Raw genomic sequence first — 23,126 nt, 5'->3', positions numbered from 1 at the left:
TGTCAATTCTGCTGCTACACACTGATGTTATGGATATATCATTGCCTGCCTCGCTGTGTCTTTCCGGCACACATTTATTAGCTAAATCATCAATGCTTAGGAGCGTATTACTGATGACATCTAACCTTACACCAATGTGTCCGTGCACATGGAAAGTGGTCTGGACTCTGTTGGTGAATGGTAATGGACGTTTGCCACAATCTTTTGTATTATAGCTCATTTCAGTGTTAATGAATGTCATTCATACAGCATCAAATCCTTCTCAAGGCAAAGAGGGGTGAGATGGCCAGATTTGATCTACCTTCTGTTACCAAGAACCCTATGCCATGGCAGCCACACCTTGAACAGGCTCACATTAAGCATTATCCCGATATGGTGAAATTCAAACCTCTGAATATTTGCCCACTGGCAGAATGCTTCATTAGTGGGTACCATTTTACTCATTTGTATTGTCAATACCACACTGTAGAAGTCCTCAAATAGTTTGTTCAGCTTGCTTTACATGGTGCTATATGATAACAATACAGAAATAAAACTTGCTGTACAGTACAGTATGTATTTGAATGTATGTTGTGCAATTAATATAAATGTTTACAATATTTTTTATAATGCTGGAGAAGCACCCCTCTGTTGTATTATATTAGTTGACAAAAATGACCTTTTAGGTAGTGAAGTAGCTTGAGTAAATCCTTTCCCCTTGTTTTGTACGTTTGTCCTTACCTTAAGAATTACTTGATCAAATGTGTTTTGGATTTGGTATTGATGCTTCTCTACAATGGAAAAGCACTTGAAAAGGTTCACTGTGAAAAGAAAGGTCCAATAAAAGTGAATGGATGTATACTGTGCGCCAGAATGGAATAACACATAATGTTACACTTCTTGATGTGAATATTATCTACTTGCTTTTCTTAGCTTCTTTGATTTTATTTTATTTTTTAGCAAATACTCCAATTTCATTGCTTATAGTAATTGTGAATAAAGTGTTGTTTGACCATAAAAGAATGTTACCTGTTTGGAAATTGCATGATAGTTTACCCGTATTCCAGCAGGTGTCCCTGTCTGCTTTCACACAGGTCTATCACCTGGGTTACGTGTTGGGCGCGATCGAAACAGAGCTGTTCGAAGAAGAGGAGTAACACTTTAAAAAGACGGCACGTTCATAATCCAAAGAAGTGATGTGTGCATGTGTTGTTTTAAAGCGCAATTAATGTCAATATGAAGCCAGAAACATGAACGCAGCTTGTCCCGTCCACAACGAGGGAGCCGCGAGTGAGGGTTAAGGGTGCAGAGCGGCACTATCAGTATACTGCTAGATTTGTATTTACTTGTAATTAAGTGTTATTATTTCTGCTTAAGTTGTATTAACCTTGTTTTTATGTTGTATTGGGAGGATGCGCTGTTCAGAGCCTTTGATCACAACAGAGAAAAAGAAAAAAATCTTTCTTACAAATTAACTATTTTACTACCCGAAATGCATATCCTTATAAACAAATTGTCCAAATGAAGACCCCCCCCCCTTGCTTTTTAGTAGTATACAAGAAAGGGCTCTAACAGTTGCATACAAGTAATGTGTAAAGCTGTGAAATGCCTGTTAATCAAACGTCGACAGCCCTCGTCATCAGACCGAGCCGCTCTACCTCCTTGGCCACTGCCGCCCGAAGTTGCCCGGTTTCAACGTTGTCTTTTATCGGTCGCTTGGCTGTTTGTTGAGCAATATCGCCCTTGTTGCTTCTGTCTTTTCAAACGTCCTTCAGTTAAAATGGAAAAAAAGGAAAAAGATATTATCCCGGGTAACCCCCCCCTTCACACACACACACACACACACACATACACACACACACACACACACACACACACACACACACACGGAGGCGGAGACTCCGTGTGGGATCCACTTGCGGATCGCTGTCTCTTGCTCACTAGCCCGGGCCGCTTGACGAAGAGAAAATCAATCAGCGGTCCGAAACGTACGAAAAAAGAAAGCAGTGTTTTCCGTTGCTTACAATGTGAGAGGAAATGGCCGGGACAAGGTAAGGTTTTTTCCCCCCATAGGCAAGTTGAATTTAAGTCGATATACAACTTTAACTCCGGAAAGTTTACGTTACTTTTGCGTCCCTATTAACCGCCGCCTCGCTGCCCCCCCCCTTTTTTTTGGAGTAGCTGTTGAGCAGGACCGCGCCACTGGAAGCTTAGCTTGCTTTGGTTGGTTGAATAAATGCAACTTTGGAGGATTTCAGCAGTAATAACTAATCGTAATTTAGATACGTGTCTGGGGAAAAACTCTGGGGAATGTTGGGAAACTTGGTCTGGATAACTTTTGGGCTTCTAGCTAGTTCAAGCTGGATTTAAAGTGACATCTTGCTCGTGGTTCTGCTATCTAACCTGACGGCGAATATGTGCCAGTTCTAAAAGTGCCATCTGTCTATTTGCTGTTATTTGAAATAAGTTCATATGATGTTTGGCAACAAAATGATCGAAAAACTTCCGGAATGTACTTGGGATAGCATTTTGGCTTGGTCCCGTTTACATGTTTACTGTTATTTGCCTGTTTTCACAGTAGTTAATTCTAATCGGCTCGTCTGTCTGTCAAGACTGTTTGGTAGTACGCAAAAAAACAAAACAAAACAAAACACTGACGGACATTGTTGTGATACGATTGTCAGTGTCTTTTTTTTTCCCCGTCTGGCAATGAAAGTCAGTATTTCTTTTAACTATTTAGGGAAAAATATGGCGTGCTTTTGGTTTTCCTATAATCACTAGCTTCTTCTTTTAATTCTGATTTTACTGGTCCACAAATTGGCCCTGCTAACTCTTTGCAGTGGTTAGAAAACCAGTAACTGAAACGGAAGACAAACGTTCAAGAGCCCATTTGTTGCGCCCCTTTTTTTTTTATTAGTGGAAGGTAAATGGGGCCGTTAGCTGTTGATTGATCTGCACATGTTGACATTTTCCACCATTTGCTTGGGCTGCAGATGTGCAATGCATTTTGATTTTTCTTTTAGATCATGAGAGACCGGAAACATGGTTTACATCAGCTCACGTCATATTTAAAGCTACTGTCCATTAGGTGTATTGGTTTCCATTCTATTTTAAACTTTTAACTGCCTTGGCCATAATGCTTACTGCTCGTATTACTGTTCGGGTTTAAATACAGCAATAAAGCACAATGAAATTTTACAGTTACAAAGGCCTACTCTTTAAGTCAATACAAACTTGAAGCAAAGTTCACGTTTCAGGAATATACTACACACACACACACACATAGCTGGTGCTACCATGTAGGCGGTATTTGCAGTGATTGTTGGCGTTGGGTTGTGTATGATACCACATGACTTGTAATAATAATAATAATAATTACATTTAATGTTACATGTAATGCCATGTAATGTACATTTATATACGCTTCGGGAATTTGTAACTTAAATGAGTAAATATTTTTTAGATTTTTGGTCAGGGCTCTCTTGAAAATTAGACTCCTTGTCTCAATGGGACCTTTGTTAAATAAAGGTTAAATTAAAAAGTAAATAAATAAAACAGGTTAAGGGGTTTGACTTAGCCTATAGGTAGACATATTCTAACCTTATTGTCTATACAAACTAATCTAAGCCCATGAAACAGTATGAGGATTAGCTGCTATGATGATAAACATAGCATCAGAAATCACTCTTGCTTTAAGATGGACCAGAATATCCACAAATGCTTGCTTGGTTTAGCATACCTAATTTTAGTCCATTTTATTACCCTTACTGCCTTCCATAACTTCTCCTTTGTGAGACATCAATTTAAGATAGGAGGACTTACAATGGGATGTTGTCCCAGTGTTTACTCTGCAGGCTCGCAACAGTAGATAGACAAAAGGGGACAGAACATTGCATTCCCCTGTCAGGGTTACCTTAGTTTAAGCGTGGGCCTTATGACAATGACACTGGTAGACAGGATGCCCATCCTACAATTGCTTTGAAGGCGGTTTGGTTTGATTTTCCCATTGAGAGGAAGCCTGATTTTTAAAACCTTGTACTCCCGGTTCAGTTGCTCGTTTTAGTTTTTGATGTGTTTAAACATTCATAAAAGATTTATATAGTATTTTTCAGTTGTGGTTTTTAATATGAGGGCTTTCTAGACATACAGCATAGGCACTTTTTTGTTTTCCTTCCATTTTTGTTCTGTTCTGTTATCCTGACCCCATCCTTGAGTGGGACTTTTTCTTCTAACTCTTTTCAACCTACGGGTTTTCTGTATCTTACCACTAAGACTTCATTGCGAGATCAAGTCGTTTGTCCTACTAAATGCATTTGTTTATCCTGGCACAACCTGAGATATTTGGAATCCTTCGTCAATGTAAAGTAAAGGGCTAGCCTATCTTCTTAACCCTCACTTAGTGTAACCTTATGGTAGTTTTCCCTTGGTGTGCTCACTATCATTACACAGGATAAAGTGGATTTATTTGATCATATTTTGTGGTGAGGTTAAAGATGACAGTATTCTGCTGAAAAGTGTTTGGACCTGTTCTAATAACTTGTGAGAGGGTATAAGCTATTTGAATCACAGTACCCCATTTGACTCTGCTACAGCTGACGAGCCTGTTGTGATTAGGACAATATGAATCTGTCTCTGCACACTGGAATCTCGGCCGTGGTCCCTCAATGTCATTATCCACCGACCCCCCCCCTCCCCTCAGTCCCAAACAGACCCAATGGTAACATCTTCACCAGGCAGCTCCGTGTTTCTAATCCAGGAGGACCTGCTGTCAGCAGCCTGGCTTCCTCCAGGGAATAGTCCAGACGTTGCTTTCCTGTGTGGCTCTCTGGCCACCCCATGACCCTCCTCTCACCCTGTAATTCTGCCCTGGGTTTAGACCCTGGGCTTCATTTGTCATGTCAGCAGGGAAGATTGAGGACAGTATGGCCCAACTTGAAATGAAGTTATAGAAAGCAGCTAGCTGCAGTTGAACTGGTCACCCACTCATAGAAGTGTTTTTGCGCGTCACAGGTGGGTGGCAGAGGCTAAAGCCACATAAGCTGCTTTTGAATCGGAAAATATCTTCATTTTTTACAGATGGGCCCTGATCATTGTGATGAGCTAAGGTTTGTATTATTAATGTTGTTAATCATTTGTTTCTTTTGTTTGGACAAGTGTCTCTATTGTTCCTGACCCTGACAGCTGGTGCCCTGGACAGAGAGGCTGTCCTGTTTGTGGTAAACACCCTGATCTCTGTCCTGGGCTCTTTCTCTTGCATATGCTCACTCTCGTCTACAGACTTGTCTGACCTGAAAAGTCCCCATATGCCCTCGGACTAAGGGAGAAAGGGAGGATTTAAAGGAGAGAGGAAGCTGCTGATGATTCTGTCTGCCCCCTGTGAAAAGGGATTGATACTGCCTTGGGTCTTAGACAGACACTAACTGTTCTCTTGAGCTGTGAGGGGGCCATACGTTCCCAGCATTGCTGCTGAATACGGCTGCATCAGTGGGAGGAAAAGCAGGATGGCTGGACAAGACAATTCCCTTTATATAGAGACCACAGAGAAGGGCTTTTCTGTTGCTAGTTTATAGGCAGAGTATCTGAAGTAGCATTCAAGACAGCCAACACAAAAATGTTCTCCTGGAACTGGTGGCGAGGTAGGCACAATTATCTCACACCTCATGAAGAATTGATTTGTTTCAGTTTGGCTTGAGAGGGTGGGAGTGACATTTTGGCAGTGAAAGGGATTATATTCACTCAATCCATGTAAAATTGGTAGTTGGAAAACAGCATGGGAAAGACTGGCCATGCTGAAGGTGGTGGTACGACCTTGTGAGATCCAGTCTAATCCAGTGCCAATGGAAGGGGAAACTGTCTAGTTCTGGATTAGGGCAGCTGTTGAAGGAGGTCACCCCAAACCTCCTGTACATGTGCCGAGCTCCTCCCCGTTACTGCTCTGATTGGCTGGCCACCCCTGTGGGAAGGCAACGAAGGGAGTTATTGAATGAAGTCTGCCTGTTGATTTGACAATGGTGGCCATTGTTCTGTGCCATCACAGGCACTAGAATAGGGTGCACTGCATCGGCTTTGTCACGCATATGATTGTGAGTCATCATTGGATATTCTTGTCGGCTAGGTAACCTCTTCTTTTCTTTCCAGAGACCCCACAGGCCTACGTAATACAATACATTGTTGTGGAGTATTAAAAGTGTTAATGTGTCAGGAGATGGGGCCTGGCTTGTTCGTTTATACTTGCCATTTGATAATTGTGAATAACACACTGTATAAATACAGTTTTCCACTTTGTGCTGGGCAACTGCATTGAAATAAACCTATATCTCCAACTAGTATGGCATACCATATGGAGAAGACACCAGATCCTGCTTTGAGGCTGCTGACATTTATTTCTAAGACAGTTTCTGCTGCACCAAAGAAATTATAAAATAATGTAATGATACTGGGAATGTTTTTAGTTCATTAAAAAAAGCAGAATTGTTACAAGGAGCATCAGCAGCTTTTTATTTCTGTGCTTTGGCTCATACTCACTGGAGTTGAACCAGGGAACAGGATAACTTCAAGGGTCCCCCCGTTGTTCATCTTTATTCTGCTGCCCTGGCACTCATCTTTCTGTGCCCAGCAAATGGTCTCGTTGCTGCTTTCACTTTGAGAATCTTACCTCGCTTCCTCTTCTTGGCAGCCTTCCTCCATGCTCACCTACCTTCCTCCTTTGCCTTGGTGAGCTTGCACAAAAGTTGACTCTCTCATGCTAGACATGTACCATGTGGAAAAACGACCTATGCACCCATTTCCCAATGTCAGCAGAAAGACGTATGAGGAATGGACAACAACAACTGCTGCTGAGAACCCTCGAGGGTGGGGGAGGAGAGATGGGGAGGAGAGACAGAGAGGAGAGAGAGAGCAAATTCTTTTTTAAGTTGTGGGCAGCAATGGCAATGTCTAAAAGCACCACAGGTAATGCCCACTTAGAAGATCATTCAGGGTCTCTGGATTGTTATACTGACATTCAACCATCCACAGATCCTGTGTCTTTGTTTTTGTTTATTTATTTATTTATTTATTTTTCCCCTTTTGCCCCCCAATTGTACTTGGCCAATTATCCAACTCTTCCAAGCCGTCCCAGACACTGCTCCACCCCCTTTGCCGATTCGGGGAGGGCTGCAGACTACCACATGCCTCCTCCGATACATGTGGAGTTGCCAGCCGCTTCTTTTTCCTGACAGTGAGGAGTTTTGCCAGGGGGAGGTAGCGCGTGGGAGGATCACGCTATCCCCCCCAGTTCCCCCTCCCCCCTGAACAGGCATCCACGACCGACCAGAGGAGGCGCTAGTGCAGTGACCAGGACACATACCCACATCCGGCTTCCCACCTGCAGACACGGCCAATTGTGTCTGTAGGGACGCCCGACCAAGCTGGAGGTAACACAGGGATTCGAACTGGCGATCTCCATGTTGGTAGGCAACAGAATAGGCTGCCACTCCACTCGGATGCCTGATCGTGTGTCTTTATGTTCAGGGTTGGGAGGACACTCCCGTCACACCCCTCCCAGGCAGCATGCTGCATGAACAGCCAAATACCAACAAACATGCCCTCAACCCCCCCTCTGCATGCACGCACACACACACACACACACACACACACACACACACACACACACACACACACAAAGCAGCAATTGCTAACAGGCAGATTTTAAACATGGTGTTAAACATTACAGTTAATGACACCAATAAACCCACAGAAATTCTAAAGAGGCCTAGAATTCTAAGCTAGTCTGACAGACAGTATGGAACGCAATAGTTCTGCTAGACACTAGAACACTAACATTAGAACACTATTAAGTAGTTGTTGTTAAAGTCAGTGACCAAGGTAAAAAATTAAAAGTGCTCTTAGGCCACATTCAGACAGTATCAGGCAATGAGATGCCTCCCTGCAGAGGTGTACGGTGGTGTGGGCGTGTCACTACATAGCCCATTGCGATCAGTGATCACTGCAATGGGCCATCGCAGCGGTCATGGCCCACATGGGCATCTTCGGTCTGATCGCCGGCTTACATGATTGGCCACTGCAGCATGACGTCGGGTTGTGTTCCGGCAAAAGTTGAATCTGGTTCAGTTTTCTTGTGAGATAGTGCTGCATTTTATTTATTTATTCATTTATTTATTCATTTTTTCTGAACCTCCTGTGGCACGTACTGCTGCAGCGTAAATGCAGTACCCTCATTCAAAATGAATGGGAGGACTTGAGATTTTGGTGCATTCTCCAATTCTGTCTGAATGCAGCCTTAGCCCTGCAATACTCTTACAGGGGATGCTGTGGGGACAAAGGCTATAAGGCCATTATTCCACAACAAACTCAGCATTCCATATGATCGTTTTGTTTGCACAAGACATAACGCACACAGACAGGAACCTGTTATGGTTTAGGTTATTGTCACCCTTGGCACTGGTGAAACGATTGAAAAGGGAGTTGTTCTACAAAAGGAGGAAAGAATGTGTATATGACAGGTGCAGGACTTTTTTCTGTCTTTTGAAACACGCGCACTCTCCCCCTCTCCCTCTGATTGTTCTTGACAGTTTGGGTGGATTGCAATACCCTGCTTGTGTGTCCTGCACCATGATTACCCAGATAGACCTAGTTGCTAATGGAAACTTCATGTAGGCTTCTATGGATCAAACATTTATATTTCTATAAATATGGTGACGCAATCAGATCTGTTTTTCTGCAATCTACTGTTTTTGTTTAATGGCAGTTGTGCCTTTCTCTGTTTTATAATCCAAACACCTAAACGTCCTAACTATATGTGTATAAGCAAAAAGGAACAACACAATGAAAGCAGTGAAATTAGTGAAATACGTTTTTTTTTTAATATTTGTATGTAAATTTCAATGTGGAAAGTGAAACCAGATACTGTTTTCTTGGATCTTGCAGACTATCTGTGCAGTCATTTCTGTTGAGTGCTGCAGAACCAATAATAGTTATATATTTAAGGCTGTTTGCCCTTTCCCTCTCCAGTATAGGGGACTGTGGCCAATATGCATATTGTTCCAGGTTTATGGTTACCTTGGGTCGCTGGTCACAAGTACTGAAGCTACTGCCAGGTGCTCTCAGGAGTCTTCTATGTCCCTGCTCTTGTGTTACAATATTTAGATAAGCAGTTTGCCTGGAAGCTTTGCTGAATAGACTTTATACATGTTTTAAATGTGATCAAACAGCAGTCTGTCTTTGGCAGATTTCCACTTGTATTATATTAAGGTTCAGGCCCATACTTGCTTAGTGAAAACAATTTGCTTCTGAAACAAACTCATTTCCTGGGGTGCTCAGAGGTCTTCATAGAGTTTAACCTGTACTGCAAGGTGAGTATAAATGCCTGTCTCTTAACTTAGTCACGGCTTTTATTTTTAAAGCCAGTATCTAAGGAGAAAGGATGTTTTATGTCTCTGAATAGGGAACGACAGGTCTGTAAATACGCTGGCCAGAGCGGATCTTGGCACTTGTTGCAGTGGTTGGGGAACAGAGTGCTAAAGTTTCCAAGATGAATGGCAGGCTCTGTGTGAAACGGCAGCCCGTCTAGGTCCACCAGGGACAGTCCAGGGCCACAGAGGCCAGCCCAGAATAGTCTGTTGTAAGGAGAGGTTAGAGGTTACTTTACGAGAGTACTAAATGGTAAATGGGACCTTAACTTGCTCACTGGTGTCTATTGTCTCGTCTTAACAAATTTAGGGGCAAATGAATCCAATAATGCCCATGTTTGGCTCACGTTACTAAGCCACCCTATCTGTACATCCGAAGTGCCACAACGGCACTGAAGCATTAAGCAGCACTTAAAACATGACTAGATAGTGTGACAGAAAAAAATGGTCTTGTCTGGTCAGAAAGCAAAGCAACTCAGAGCAAAACCTTTTTCTCTGTGTATAGTTCATCTGTTGGAAACGATGGCCATACTGATAACTAAGTTTGGTTGAATTTGAAATCCAAAGCTGAACAATTGCAAAGGACTCTAAGTTGCCCTATTTCTAGACAATGTCTTCTACAGTTTTCTGTTACAGGGAAAAAGGGGCATTTACAATTTATGGTTGGCTTAAAACAATAGAGCAGATTCCATGAGCTGTATTCAGTTGTTTCCCTTGCTCTGCGGAACCGCTCTGAGATTTACAGTTATTTTTGGAGTTGACTATAAACTGTGGATGATATAGGCCTATGAAGTATATCTTTTTCCCCAAGGACTCCTCTGGTACTCCTCTTGGTACTGCAAAAAACAAGTTGGTTTAAATGTGTGTGTGTGTGTGTGTGTGTCTGTGCGTGTGTGCGCACGTGCGTGGGTGTGTGTATGTGTCGGTTTTTAGTTTTGAAGCTACACCACATGTCCTCTGCTCACAGAAGGGTTTTTTTTTAATTTTATTTCTTTTATCATTTGACAGGTCTTATTTTAGTCACTCTAGAATGACGATTGTCTACTGAGACGTTTCCTTGTCCCAAATGGGAGACCCCTTGTGCCATGGTAGGGTGGAAAATGTGTTATCATATGAAGAGAATAATATCAATTCTTTTAGGGGCACACTGCCACAGCATAAAGCTGCTGTGTTTTGTAATTTTAATCGCTTATATCCAAAAACCGTTAAAAAAATGTTGTTTTTTTCCCTAAGTTTTGATGTCTGTATATTCATCTTTGTGGATGGTAATTCAACATTCAGCATACTGGTGGAACAATAGTTTCCAAGCAAACATTTTTCTTTATATAATTAGTGGAGTGCACAGTTTTTTTATAGGTATACAAAGCAAAGCATAATAACCAAATAGTTAATGTCGCAAAAAAACATCAAGAACTCTTAGGTGTGTATGGTGGAGTCAGTTCTATCCAACAGACTACCAAATATTGACGGTAGTTATGAGGGAAATGCTCCCTAATTTTCCATTGTTGTCTTGCTCCTTAACAAGTGGAAAGATGTTGGTTTACCCCTCACATAGCTGTTATCTTCCAACTTGGCATAGTGTTCTCCCCTGTGTTTATTGAAGGCAGCGAGGTACTAGTATGGTGCTGCAAAAACCCTTCTTTTAAGGGCTTCTCTTATTGGTCTACCCCCACAAGCAAGTCATCTTCAATAAGAGTGAGATTCTCAGAGGTAAATCAGGTGCTGTGTTGATTGTCCATAAGGCCATGTGCATGTAAGTCAACTTAAGTTCATTATAAAATGCTATAACTGGAGTTAAAATTCACTGAAGCGATGCAGACTGCATTCCAAACCATTTATGAACATTTGCTGTGCAAGGCTGGCTGTTGCAGTTGTTTGGAGACTGGTGCTTTGTTCATTTATTTCTCTCTCTCTCTCTCTCTCTCTCTCTCTCTCTCTCTCTCTCTCTCTCTCTCTCTCTCTCTCTCTCTCTCTCTCTCTCTCTCTCTCTCTCTCTCTCCATATGGCAACAAAACAACAGATTTAGTTCTGTTTGTCTATGGTATTACATAGTAATTTCTCAATTCTGCCACCATTAACTATCTAAGTGGCACTCAGTTCATTTTGAAGTAGAATCTTTTTAATCAAGAGACTCTTTAAAACTGGATTTAGTAATATTTTTGACATAAACAGTGAATCATATAACTACCTGTAATATGAAAGGGTTGGTATTAACTGCTGATTCCACCACGAATCAACACCCCAGTCTACTCAAGTCGTTGTTGGGTTTTGCCAGTTCGGCAAATTGCACCTCCCTCTCTGGCTGAGTTCCTCTTTCTTTCACCAGACCAACATGTACCAAGACAAAGACACCCAAGTAAGCATTTCAGAAGCTGGATGACCAAACCACAGCTAACACAAGTGAACATCGGACTTGCATTTGTTACAGTTCAGTCACTGTAGATTGGCTGAACTTCTTGGGAGAAACATGGAGGGAGGTGTGTTGGCTTAGCTGTGAGTCTCCGTTTTGGAAATTCTGTAGCCCTGCCTGTCGTCTAGCCATAAGAAATCGCTTAAAGCAACATAATGCAATTTCTTTATTTTAAAATAACAGCTTCAAAATCATTTTGGTGGTAGACTGACTTGTAATATGGAGAATGATGCCTCTTTCATTCCCACTCCGTGTCCCAAACGCCTGCTATTGCTCTATGTAACTTGGGTTGGGTGGGTACGATCATCCACAAGCGATTTTTTTTTCTTTCCCTAGGACCCACCCTACTCTGCCACTGATTGGCAAGGACTCATTGCCTTCATTGGTTGGGTTGGTTGGTCATTGGTTGGTCGAATGAGGAGTGAGATTGGTTAGGGTTAGGGTAAGAATATAAGGGTAAGCCAGTCAGAGGCAGAGTAGGGTGGGTTATGCCTTCGCCATCCTAGGAAAAAGGGGGGAGGATGCAAAAAAACCTTTAGAAAATCTATTAAACATGCAATCCTTTCCAATAGATGTTATTCCTGCTGCCACCAGTGGAGTCAGAGTATTGAGGGAGCAAGTTTGAGGTGACTTTACTTTGTTGTATTTAACATGATGATTGGGATGACGTTTTGAGGTAGTAGATTAAATTTATACCAGAGATGTGATTTGGTGTTGGAATCCCTCCTGTTTTTTTGTTTGTTTGTTTTTTTTTTTTCATCTACCGAGTTCATAAACCTCAAAATATTTCCACACTGCCAGGTTTTTTGCTAGCGATAGCCCAACAGGCTCATTTCTGCACAGTGCCAGAGAGATGCACAGTTCATTGTTTGACTTAGGCTAAGCAGGAAGTGCAATGAGAGAAAGAAAGTAAAAAAAAAAAACACAATCAAATTTTAAAAGTATTTAAATTAATAAATATCAACCAAATTTTTTTTGCTTTTTTTCCCTGTATTGTATGTATATATAGACAAGAAAGTACTGACATTAGCCGATGTGGAAATTTGAAGATTTCAGAGCATCTCTAATAATCTGGGTTTATCATTTTAAAGAGGCTCTCCCCATTTAAATTAGATTAAGCATGTTCTACCTCAGCAGCACAGTATCAGCACACTACCTCAGCAGACAGTCTTAGACAGTGTTTCTCATGTTGTATAAATTCTGTCTGAAGTGATGTTCCAAGAATTTCAGAACCTGCTCACCGGTCTGTCTTCCTGCTTATTTGGTTGTGTCAACAAAACCCGGCGGGCCTTCTCTCAGCACTAACTGCTGTTTATTTACCTTGAGGGGAAAGTCCTTATTCAACTGCTAAGTCCCACACTGCTTTCTCCCGGTCAGCTTGGCCTTTGCTGCCGACCCTCACCCCTGGTTTCCTGTGAGGGGGACATTGAGGCAGTGTGGCCCTGTGCATTCTGCATTTGTTTCACATTGTGTCCCACCCCCCCCTCCACTTTTCGAGTTTCCCGCTACAGGTATATTCTTCACTTATCATTGACTATCTGTGGAGTGCTGATGTGCAAACTGTTAGATTTTATGTGAACAGCTGTACAATGCTGCTTTACAATAATGAAGTGGAAAATGCACAGACTGCTTGGAATCCAGCGTGACGAGAGATCAGTTTCTGTTGGTGGCGGGGAAAAAGCTTCTAAGAAGGTTGTGAGCAGTAAGGGGATGAAGGCTTTGCTTGTTTTGGGTGGTATTGACTGCTTAGGCTTCCGCTATGAATGCTCCATAGAAGTGCTACATGCCCATTAAGCTGTGGATCTAATTAGTGCAGAAGTCATGTTGTCAGCCAATGCCACGTCTACCATGGCACCTCATTGTATGGCCCATATTTTGTTAGCCCTCAGGCTTAGAAACATCCTTCTCCTACAGTGATCCCCCTCCCCCAGAAAAAATACAGACCGTTACAGATAGTCAAATTACGTTTGCGTGGTTTCCAACATTTCACATCAGCGTTTACATTTTTGTTTTTGTGCATCATAATTATTTCAGCATGTGTTGCTTTTGAAATACAGTAAAGCCATCATAAATTTCTCAACTCGTTTAAATACATAAAATTGAAATACTTTAGTCATGTGGACCCAGCGAGAGCTTTGGTTGAACTTCATCTGTGCTTAATAAGAGTGACAGGGCCAGATGGCCTCCCAGTGTTGAGCTGTGACGTACTGGTAAGCAGGGTGTAATAAGGCTCCTGTTTCCCCTCCATCCTTTCTATTTACCTGGCTGTTTGAGAGAGGGAGAGAGGGGGGGGGGGGAGAGAGAGAGAAAGAGAGAGAGAGAGGTTAGGCATAGTGGATTTAAACAGGCCTTTGCAGTACAAAAAACAAAACAGAGGTTGCCTCCATTTAAGTTTTGTAGCCAACACATAAACAGAAATAGACTGGCAGACCAGTCTATTTCTGAGGCCGGGGGCAGATGGAGGGTTGACTTGGCAGGCACATAAGAAACTGATATGGGTATTTAGTGGACATTGTGGGCACTTTTTGTCCGTGCTGGGCATCATGCCTTCTCTCATTGCCACAGGTAATCTGAACAGCCGGTTTGAGTACCACACTGGTTGTGAGAGGATAAAAAGTGCTATGCACTGAGCAAGCTATAGGAAAGAACCAAACCCATACCAGAAAATTGAATCAGTTCATCTGGACGCAAAGTTTAGTGGGAGAAAAGTGTCATCATAAGTGACTTCGTCAGTCTAAACTGACTGCAGGTTATCCCCAACCTTATATACACAGCACAGTTGCATAACAACGGAAACCTACACAGTTGTGTCACAACCAAAACCAGTGATCGGTTTCATATACAAATTGCTGTGACCATTAATTAGAGTTAAATGGCCATGTGTACTATCCACTAGGGCTGGACCCGAATATTCAGCCATCCGAATATTCATTTGTTGAGTAGGTATTCAGTTTTCAGTTTTGGGATTCAGATATTTGGGGCGTTTTGGTTTTTTTTGGCTAAAGTAGGCTATCAATAAAGGTGAACTGCAAAAATAAATTTTGTCGGCACATTCTTATACTATATTTATACCCCCTCCTTTTTCTCCCCAATTGTACTTGGCTAATTGCCCTGTTTCCCGAGCCATCCCAGTCACTGCTCCACCCTCTGCTGAGCCAGGGAGGGCTGCAGACTACCACATGCTTCCTCTGATACATGTGGAGTCGTCAGCTGCTTCTTTTCACCTGACAGCGTGGAGTTTCGCCAGGGGGATGTAACGCGTGGGAGGATCACGCTATTCCTCCCAGTTCCCCCTCCCCCCTGAACAGGCGCCCCGACTGACCAGAGGAGGTGCTACTGCAGTGACCAGGACACATACCCACATCCAGCTTCCCACCCTCAGACACAGCCAATTGTGTATGTAGGGATGCCCAACCAAGCTTGAGGTAACATGGGGATTCAAACGGACGATGCCCATGTTGGTAGGCAACATAATAGACTGCTACGCTACCCAGACGCCCCCTATACTTTTTAATTGCACTGTTAAAATGTGGAAATACATACCATTATATACCATCTCAGCTTTGGCGCATGACATCCCTCTCACTCACAGCAGTGACGTAGCACTTCAGTTCACGTTGATCATTAAAGGGAAGACAAAATGCCGGAAGAGCTCATCTGTGCTTCTGTTATAATAGATGTGCTACCTTGTTCTATTTATTACAGTTCGTTCATTTATTTTTTGTTCTTTACTGTCAGTAATTGGTAAAGATAATAATTGTATTTCTGAGTAATTTGTGATTTCTTTGTCAGAAAAATTTCAGAGTATTACACTCTTAAGCCTACTGTTACAGCTATCTCATTAAGAGTATTATTATAACAGAAATATGGGTGTTTTGTATCTTTGTTTGACTCTTGTTAGGTTCAGGTTGTAAAACGTTGTTGACTTAGGCTAATAGCAGACTGAAATCTGGAACTGGAGTTGGTCCCCACATGCTGCAATGCGGCTGCCCACTGTTCCTAGTGTATAGGAAGGGTTAAATGCAGAGGACAAAATTCACGAGTACTGAGAAATGACAATAAAGAAATTATAAATAAATATAAATCTTATGAATATAAATCTCAAATCTTAAATTTGTTGGAGCTAGTATGCTGTTTCTGTACTTCTGTTTCACAGCGCTTTGTCTGTTGTTGTCTCTGATTTGGAGCCTATTATTATGAGCATTTATGTAGGTCTATAATTCATCTATGACAAGAAAAAAAATGTCACAAGCTTTTATTGTGCCACAAGAAGTGTATAGATAGGACCTCGTTCAACCAAATCCCTTGAGATTACAAACATGCATCAAATACACCAAACTTTTTGGAAAATGTTTTTTTTATTAACAAATAACAACACAAACAACAATACTGTAGAGCAACATAATCTTTAACAATTAATGCCTTTAATTAAATCGAAAAACACGTGTTGCACCGCTATGGCATCCATCTCAGCTGAGAACGGAGGAATGTCTGGCTGAGTCCTTCCCAAGTCATCCCCCCCACCCTCCGCTGCCACCGCCAAAGCTCTGAATATTTGCTGTTGATTACGACCAAAGCTCCAGAGCCCAAAAAACAGCATTCAGGACAGCCCTACTATGGTCATTCCCTCTTCACATAGATGGTCTCTGACTCCCTATTCAAACCAGCGTTCCCCCCTATCAAGGATGTGCACATCCCCATCCTTGAAAGAGTGGCCACTGGCCAATAGATGGGTGTAGACTGCGGAGTCCTGGCCTGATCTGTTGTGCCATCCTCTTCTCCAGAGTCTGTTTGGTTTCCCCGATGTACAATTCATGGCAATCCTTTCAGCACTTAGCAGCATACACTATATTACTCTTTTTGTGTTGGTGGACCCAATCCTTGAGATGGACCAATTTCTGGTTGAGCGTGTTTTGGGGTTTGAAAGCAACTGAGACACAGTGTTTGGAAAAAAATGTGTCTCAACTGTTCTGACACTCCTACCACATACAGAATCACCATTAGTTTACGCTTGTCCTTCTCCTCTCTTCGATCGGCTGGTGCACTGTTTAGGTGTCTTCCTGGCTTTTACAAACACCCATTTAGGATAATCACACTTACACAGGGCCTGCTTAATGTGGGATTTCTCCCTTTCCCTGGACGCTGAGTAGGTGGAGATGCTGTCAGCTCAGTGGTGCAGTGTCCTGATGACTCCTAGTTTGTGCTGCAGTGGATGATGAGAGTCAAACCTTAAATACCGATCAGTAAATGTTAGTTTACTGTAAACAACTTTCAAATGTCCCCCATCACTAATTGCAATTTCAGTCTAAGAAGGCTAACCTGTAATTTTTCCCAACCCCCTGGTGAATTTGACGTGGTTTTCCACAGAGTTAATGTGGTCAGTGAAATGTGGTACATCCTGAGATTAGATTTTAACCCAGGTGACGTCCACATATGTGGACCAATGGCTAGGTGGTGTCCCTGGATAGGACATCAGAGCCCTCTTTTCCACTTCCTCCATATACAAGTTGGCAACTATAGATGACACTGGAGAACCCATAGCACACCCATGTTTCTGCTTATAGTACTGCCTCCTGTAGGTGAAGCACATGAACTGAAGAGCCAGCTTCAGGAGCAGACACACTTGGTCCGTGTTAAGGGTGGTCCTATTGCTAAGGGTGGTACCTCCACTGCTTCAGCAACAGGAACCCACGTGAACAGGAACGTAACATCATAAGAGACTATTGTTTCATCCGCCTCCATAATGATGTCCATCTTATCCACAAAATCCATAGTGTTCTGAATGTGATGTTCGGTACTCAGTACTGCCTACCAACAGGTTAAGAATAGATGTCAGAAACTTAGTATGATTAACTCAGTGACCTATAACATCTCTAACAATAGGCCATAATGGCACATCCTGTTTATGTATCTTACGTAAACTATACAGACTAGGTGAAGCTTCCCTTGGGTATAATCCATGGTACAAAATTCATTCAATTGCATTGTCCTGTTCAAACCATTTCAGACAATCTATCACCTTTTTCTCATAACAACTACCTGGATCTCATTTCAGGGGCTCATAAGTATTGATGTTGCTAATTAAGGTCATGACTTTCTTGTGATAGTCTGGTTTAATAAATCAGTGCATCTGCCTTTGTCTGCCGGAAGGATGATGTTATTGTCCTTACTGAGAGTTGTGAGTGCATTCCTCTCATCTCTGCTGATGTAGGATGTCGGTGGCTTCGCATTGCTGAGGCAAGCTGAAATTTTCGTCTGCAGTTGCTCCGCTTCCGTGTCTGTGATGTTGTTGTTACGGATCGCTGATTCCATGGCTGTGATCAGTGCCACTAGCAAGACTTGCCTTGGTATGAAAGCAAAATTCAGTCCTTTGCAAGGATGTCTTTCTCCGCATGGGTGACTTGTCTATTGGACAGAATCTTCGAACACTCCCCCACATCGCCGGCGTGTATCTGGCATCCGTCTTTTTCCCTACCATTGAGGGCACCGTCTGTTGTCTGCCAATGTCTCTGGCATGCAGCAAGTAAGTCGAACTTCTTTTGCTGCCTGGTTTTCGACTTTCCATGTTGTGTTAGATGAGCCTTCTCCTTGAACTCAATCACATGTTGGAAAGTGGTCTCATCTAGACGCAAGTCTCTGTTGGATCTGCTCCTCTTTAGCTTTCAAAGCATCAATAGTAAAATTAGTTTGTCTTACCCATTCATTCAACAGCTGGCTTTGTACCTTTTGGAGAATATTTCTAGCTCAGTGGCCCTTGACAGAAGATTTCATTGCAGGCTCTTAGGTGTAGTCCCGCTCTGTCTGCACCTGAGGCTGAATCTCAGGTGGTTCCTGTAGTCTGCTATCTTATGCGCCGTTCGCTCATACTCATGTACAAGTTTAAAGCAATCCTGGCCGAAATGAGTCAAAATGTCTTGATGCATGCTCAGTAACCTAGGTACGGAAATCCCAGAAAATTGAATGGGTTCATCTGGATACAAGGTTTAGTGTAGTGGTCACCAACCTTTTCAAGCCTAAGATCACATCCCAAGTCCAAATGTAAACCAAGCTCTACCATTTGCACAAAAATGACAACAACAAAAAAAAGCAAGCCCACAATGTAGTTCCACTTTGACACTTTCTTTTGTTACCTGTCAGTCATAAGCCAATGATTTTTGTTTCAAAACCTCTATCAAATATTTGTCTCCCACCAAGATCACAAGCCATCCATCCATTATCCAATCCTCGTATCCTGCTCTCAGGGTCATGGGGATGCTGGAGCCTATCCCAGCAGTCATTGTGTGGCAGGCGGGGAGACACTCTGGACAGGCTGCCAGGGATCACAAGCCAATTATAATTTAATCATGATAACAGGCAAAGTATTCTTTTAATCATACAAATAGTATAATCAGAAGTGCAGCTATCATTCAAAATTTTATGACAACAGTCATATTAAACATTTTCAATATTTCCACAGGCCTGTCACTCATTCACCATTCATAATAACCTCAATAATCAGTCAATTACAGGCCAAAGCGAATCATGTGCAGTACTGTTTCACTTTCCCTTTTAAACAACATACAACAGATCATATCCTTTTGTAAACAATAGCCTACAACAGATCATATTTCAGACTGGCAGTACTTGTTCACTCTGATGGCTGTGGATGAGACCCCCGCACACTCACATTCAATGTGATGGCTGTGATTGCACACTATCAGCAAGTGCTCTGTAGTCTGGCTCATAGTTTGATACAGCAAGTCTGACAATCTGTGAGATGTCTATTAGTTAGACAAGACCTGTTCTTTGACTTGATTTTTTTCACTCATCTGTGAAAAGGCCATCTCACATTGATATATTGATCCAAAGTAGGCCTTCACCTTAAGTGCTCAAGATGAAAGGAGGGGAAACTTTTCAGTGTTTACAAGACCCCAAAAGTCACTGTCTCTTGATCTTGCTTTCAACTCGATGTAATTTTGCAAATCAATTAATCTCTATGTCAACTCCGATTGGTAAAGCAAATACTTGCTGGAATTTCGCGGACACCTCCTCAATCTCAATGAGGAAGAAAGGGTTTGAGATAAATGCAACAACCTCCGCTATGTCATTTAACTCCTCAAAATGCCCGTTGAATTTAGATGCTAGTTTCTCCAGGTGGGTGCAGAATTCTTGCGGGAGAAGAGCATCTTTGTTTCCGATGTTTTGTGACATTTTCTCTAGGTTTGGGAAGTACACCAGCCTTCCATTCCTCAGCTGAGAGGCCCACACACCCACCTTGGCCTTAAAGGCATTGACAGCACTGATCATGTGTGCCACATCTTTTGTCTTTTCCCTGAAGCTCATAGTTGAGCTCGTTCAGTTTTGCTGTTATGTCGGTGAAGAAACCTAAGTCTAGCAACCATGCATCATCAGACAGTTCCTCATGCTCCTCATTTCGTAACTCCAGAAATGATTTGATCTCGGGCAGCAAGTCAACAAATCGCTGCAGTACTTCCCCACGAATCAAGTCACCATATGCGGCATCAAGCTCATCTAATAAAGATTTCAATATCGGTGCTGAAGTCTTTTTGCACGAATTGAATTAACAATCGTAACGACAACTGTCATGACATGAGACAAGTCCACTACTTTACTTGCCAGTGCTTGCTGATGGATGACACAGTGATAGTTCACAAACTTGGGGAGTCCGGGGTCACGATGGCACAGTGCAACGAAGTCTGAATGCACCCCACGCTTTGCTGGGGCCCCATCTGAAGTGATCGCTACCAGCTTATGAATGGGAATGCTGTTTCCCAGGGGCGTTTCCAGGATTTGAAGACGTTCAGGGCTTAGCCCAGACCTCTGTAGGGGGGTCCGGGGGGATCCTCCCGTGGACATTTTTTTTTTGTAAACAAGCTCTATTTTGATGCTTTTTTTTTACACACTCTGGAACCTCTTTACATTCAAAGTACGCCTTAATCGTTGAAAAATTGAAATGTGTACCTCAAAAACTGTTTTTTACTCTCCATATTAATTATGAATTGTGATGTTAAGCATATTACTAGTTGTTAGTAATTGAGTAGAAGCCGAATACTTCACAACTCTACTACTACTACTACTACTTTCGGCTGCTCCATTTCCATTTCTTCTTGTCCTCTGCATCTTCCTCTGTCACACCGGACACACACTTTACAACTGCTATCATTAAACATTTATTGACATGCTACAGTACCAGACAAGAGAAATTTTTTTTTATGTGTTTATGTTAACATTAGTTTATTTGGAATATTAAAATTTCTTTCACTTGCACACACACACACACGGAGTTAGTTTAGAGACCTGCATTTATTTTGACAGGCTGTTATGTTACGAAGACTATCAGACATTCACACACATTATGTTTTTTGTCAGGCTTCACATAGGCTTAAATCTGAAATTATATTCAGGGCTACACTCAAAATGTTCGGGGCTTAAGCCCTGGCAAAATGACCTGGCAACGCCTATGCTATTATCATGACCATAACGTTTAAACTTGTTGTGAATGTCCTCACCTCTTGTTCTCCCTTTTAATTGTAAAAGGGTGAGAAAAGCCTCCTTAGTAGTTGAATCCTTAAAAGCCATGCAAACAAACACCATCAGCTGTGCAGTGTCTGTCATATCCTGGGATTCGTCAAATTGCAGCAAAAAGTACTGACAAAGTGATTAATCCGTGAGCACTTGTTGATTCACGTCTTCCGATAACGACTCCACTCTTCTTGTCACAGTGGCTGGGCCAAGTGGCACACTTCCAATAGCATTTTTAATATCCTCTTTGGTTTTGAATTCTTTGAATAATGTCTCGGCAGCAACGGCCATTGCCTCCTTGTATAGCTCTCCATCAGTGGACGGTTTCTTATGTTTAGCCAAAAGATAGTTGACACAGAAGGATGCCTCTGTTACAGCCTTACTTTTAGCTGCTGGTTTGGTAAAAAGCAGCTGTTGTGCTTTCAATAAAGACTTGAGCTCATGCACTTTCTTTGAATGAAGCGTGCTGTTTAGTGGCTAGGTGTCTTTGAACTTGGGGTGGATGTTGACGTGGTGCCGCTCCACGTTACCCTTTTTTGCGCACACTACAACCTGGTGACAAATCAGGCAAATCATTTTGTCCTTTACTATGGTGAACAGAAAATCGTGTTCCCATTCTACGTGAAAATTATGAGTTTTTTGCTTTTTCCATTGTGCCTCTGCCATCGTGTATAATTAGCTTGATAGCTCATGAGCGTAACAAGAAGTGCCTGAGCTAGTTAAGGTAGGAATCAGGGACATAAGTTGTCAGCCTGTAACCTAGAAACTGTATTTGATTGGCCAGATATACCCCTTCCCTGCCCCCTCGACCACACAGGGCTCACACAGGGCGCATTTGAAATTAGAATAAGTAATAATAAATAAATTTTAAAAAATTGACATTTCTGGGGATTTTTTTCTCTAATTTTGACAACTTTTCGTGATCGACTTGGAATGCTTCCAAGATTTACTTGTCGACCGCGATCGATGGGTTGGCGGCTCCTGGTTTAGTGGGAAAAATGTTTCATCACTCATCTAAGTAGCTTCTTCAGTCTCAGTTGACTGCAAGTATCCCCAACCTTATCAACGGCACAGTTGCATAACGACGGAAACCAACACATTTGCATCACAACCGAAACCAGCGATTGGTTTCATAGGCAAATTGCTGTGACCATTGATTAGAGTTAAAATGGCCACACATACTATTGCCGTGACCATTCGTTAGAGTTAAAATGACCACATGTACTATTCACAGAGGATTGGTGAATAGTAACTAAACCTTGTGTCCAGTTGGACTGATTGAACTTTCTGGGATTTCCTTACCTGGATTATTGAGCATGCATCAAGACAACGAAGGCTGTGGCAGATTCCAAGGGGACTAATCCCTTTCCATTAGTCTAGTTCTTTCAAAGAAACAGGCCTAGTATTAGGTTGGTGACAGCTAAAAGAAGAATACCATAGCCTTGCCAGACACTCAAGTGGTCATTAAAGGCAAAGAGAGGGGAGTTTTTTAATTTATTGTATAGTTTTGAGTTCAAGCTGGCACTGTTTCCTCAACTGGTAGCTGGTAGGTAGTTTGTATGTCAACTGATACCTCTCTCTCACTCCTGACTCTGGTCTTGCACTGCAGTGCTTACTCCAGTTAAAGGCCTCTGGTTGGCTGTTCTCATAGCTCCCACATGGCTTCACTGGCACAGTTGAGGCTTCTCTGCATTAGGGAACTAGATCAAAGGAGACATACTAAAGCCTTCTTAAGGAGAGCATGACCTGGATGTGCTCCAGTTAATGAAGCACATGCCTATTTGATAGGCTTTTTATTGTTAGGA

General features: G+C 42.3%; 1 protein-coding gene across 2 annotated transcripts in view; it reads left to right on the top strand.

Moving 5' to 3' along the window:
• The first annotated feature begins 1,930 nt into the window (after nt 1-1,930).
• arhgap46a (Rho GTPase activating protein 46a) overlaps nt 1,931-23,126 on the top strand; it is a 57,760-nt gene continuing 36,564 nt past the window's right edge. For both annotated transcript variants that reach the window (XM_056274370.1, XM_056274369.1), the window contains exon 1: nt 1,931-2,030. In XM_056274370.1, coding sequence (XP_056130345.1) covers nt 2,017-2,030 — 14 coding nt within the window. In that variant the 5' untranslated portion in view covers nt 1,931-2,016. The remainder of the gene's footprint in view (nt 2,031-23,126) is intronic.

Source organism: Lampris incognitus, chromosome 2 (assembly GCF_029633865.1).
Source record: "Lampris incognitus isolate fLamInc1 chromosome 2, fLamInc1.hap2, whole genome shotgun sequence".
Taxonomy (NCBI): domain Eukaryota; kingdom Metazoa; phylum Chordata; class Actinopteri; order Lampriformes; family Lampridae; genus Lampris; species Lampris incognitus.
The sequence above is the reverse complement of the archived record's forward strand: the minus strand, read 5'-3'. Positions and strand labels throughout refer to the sequence as shown.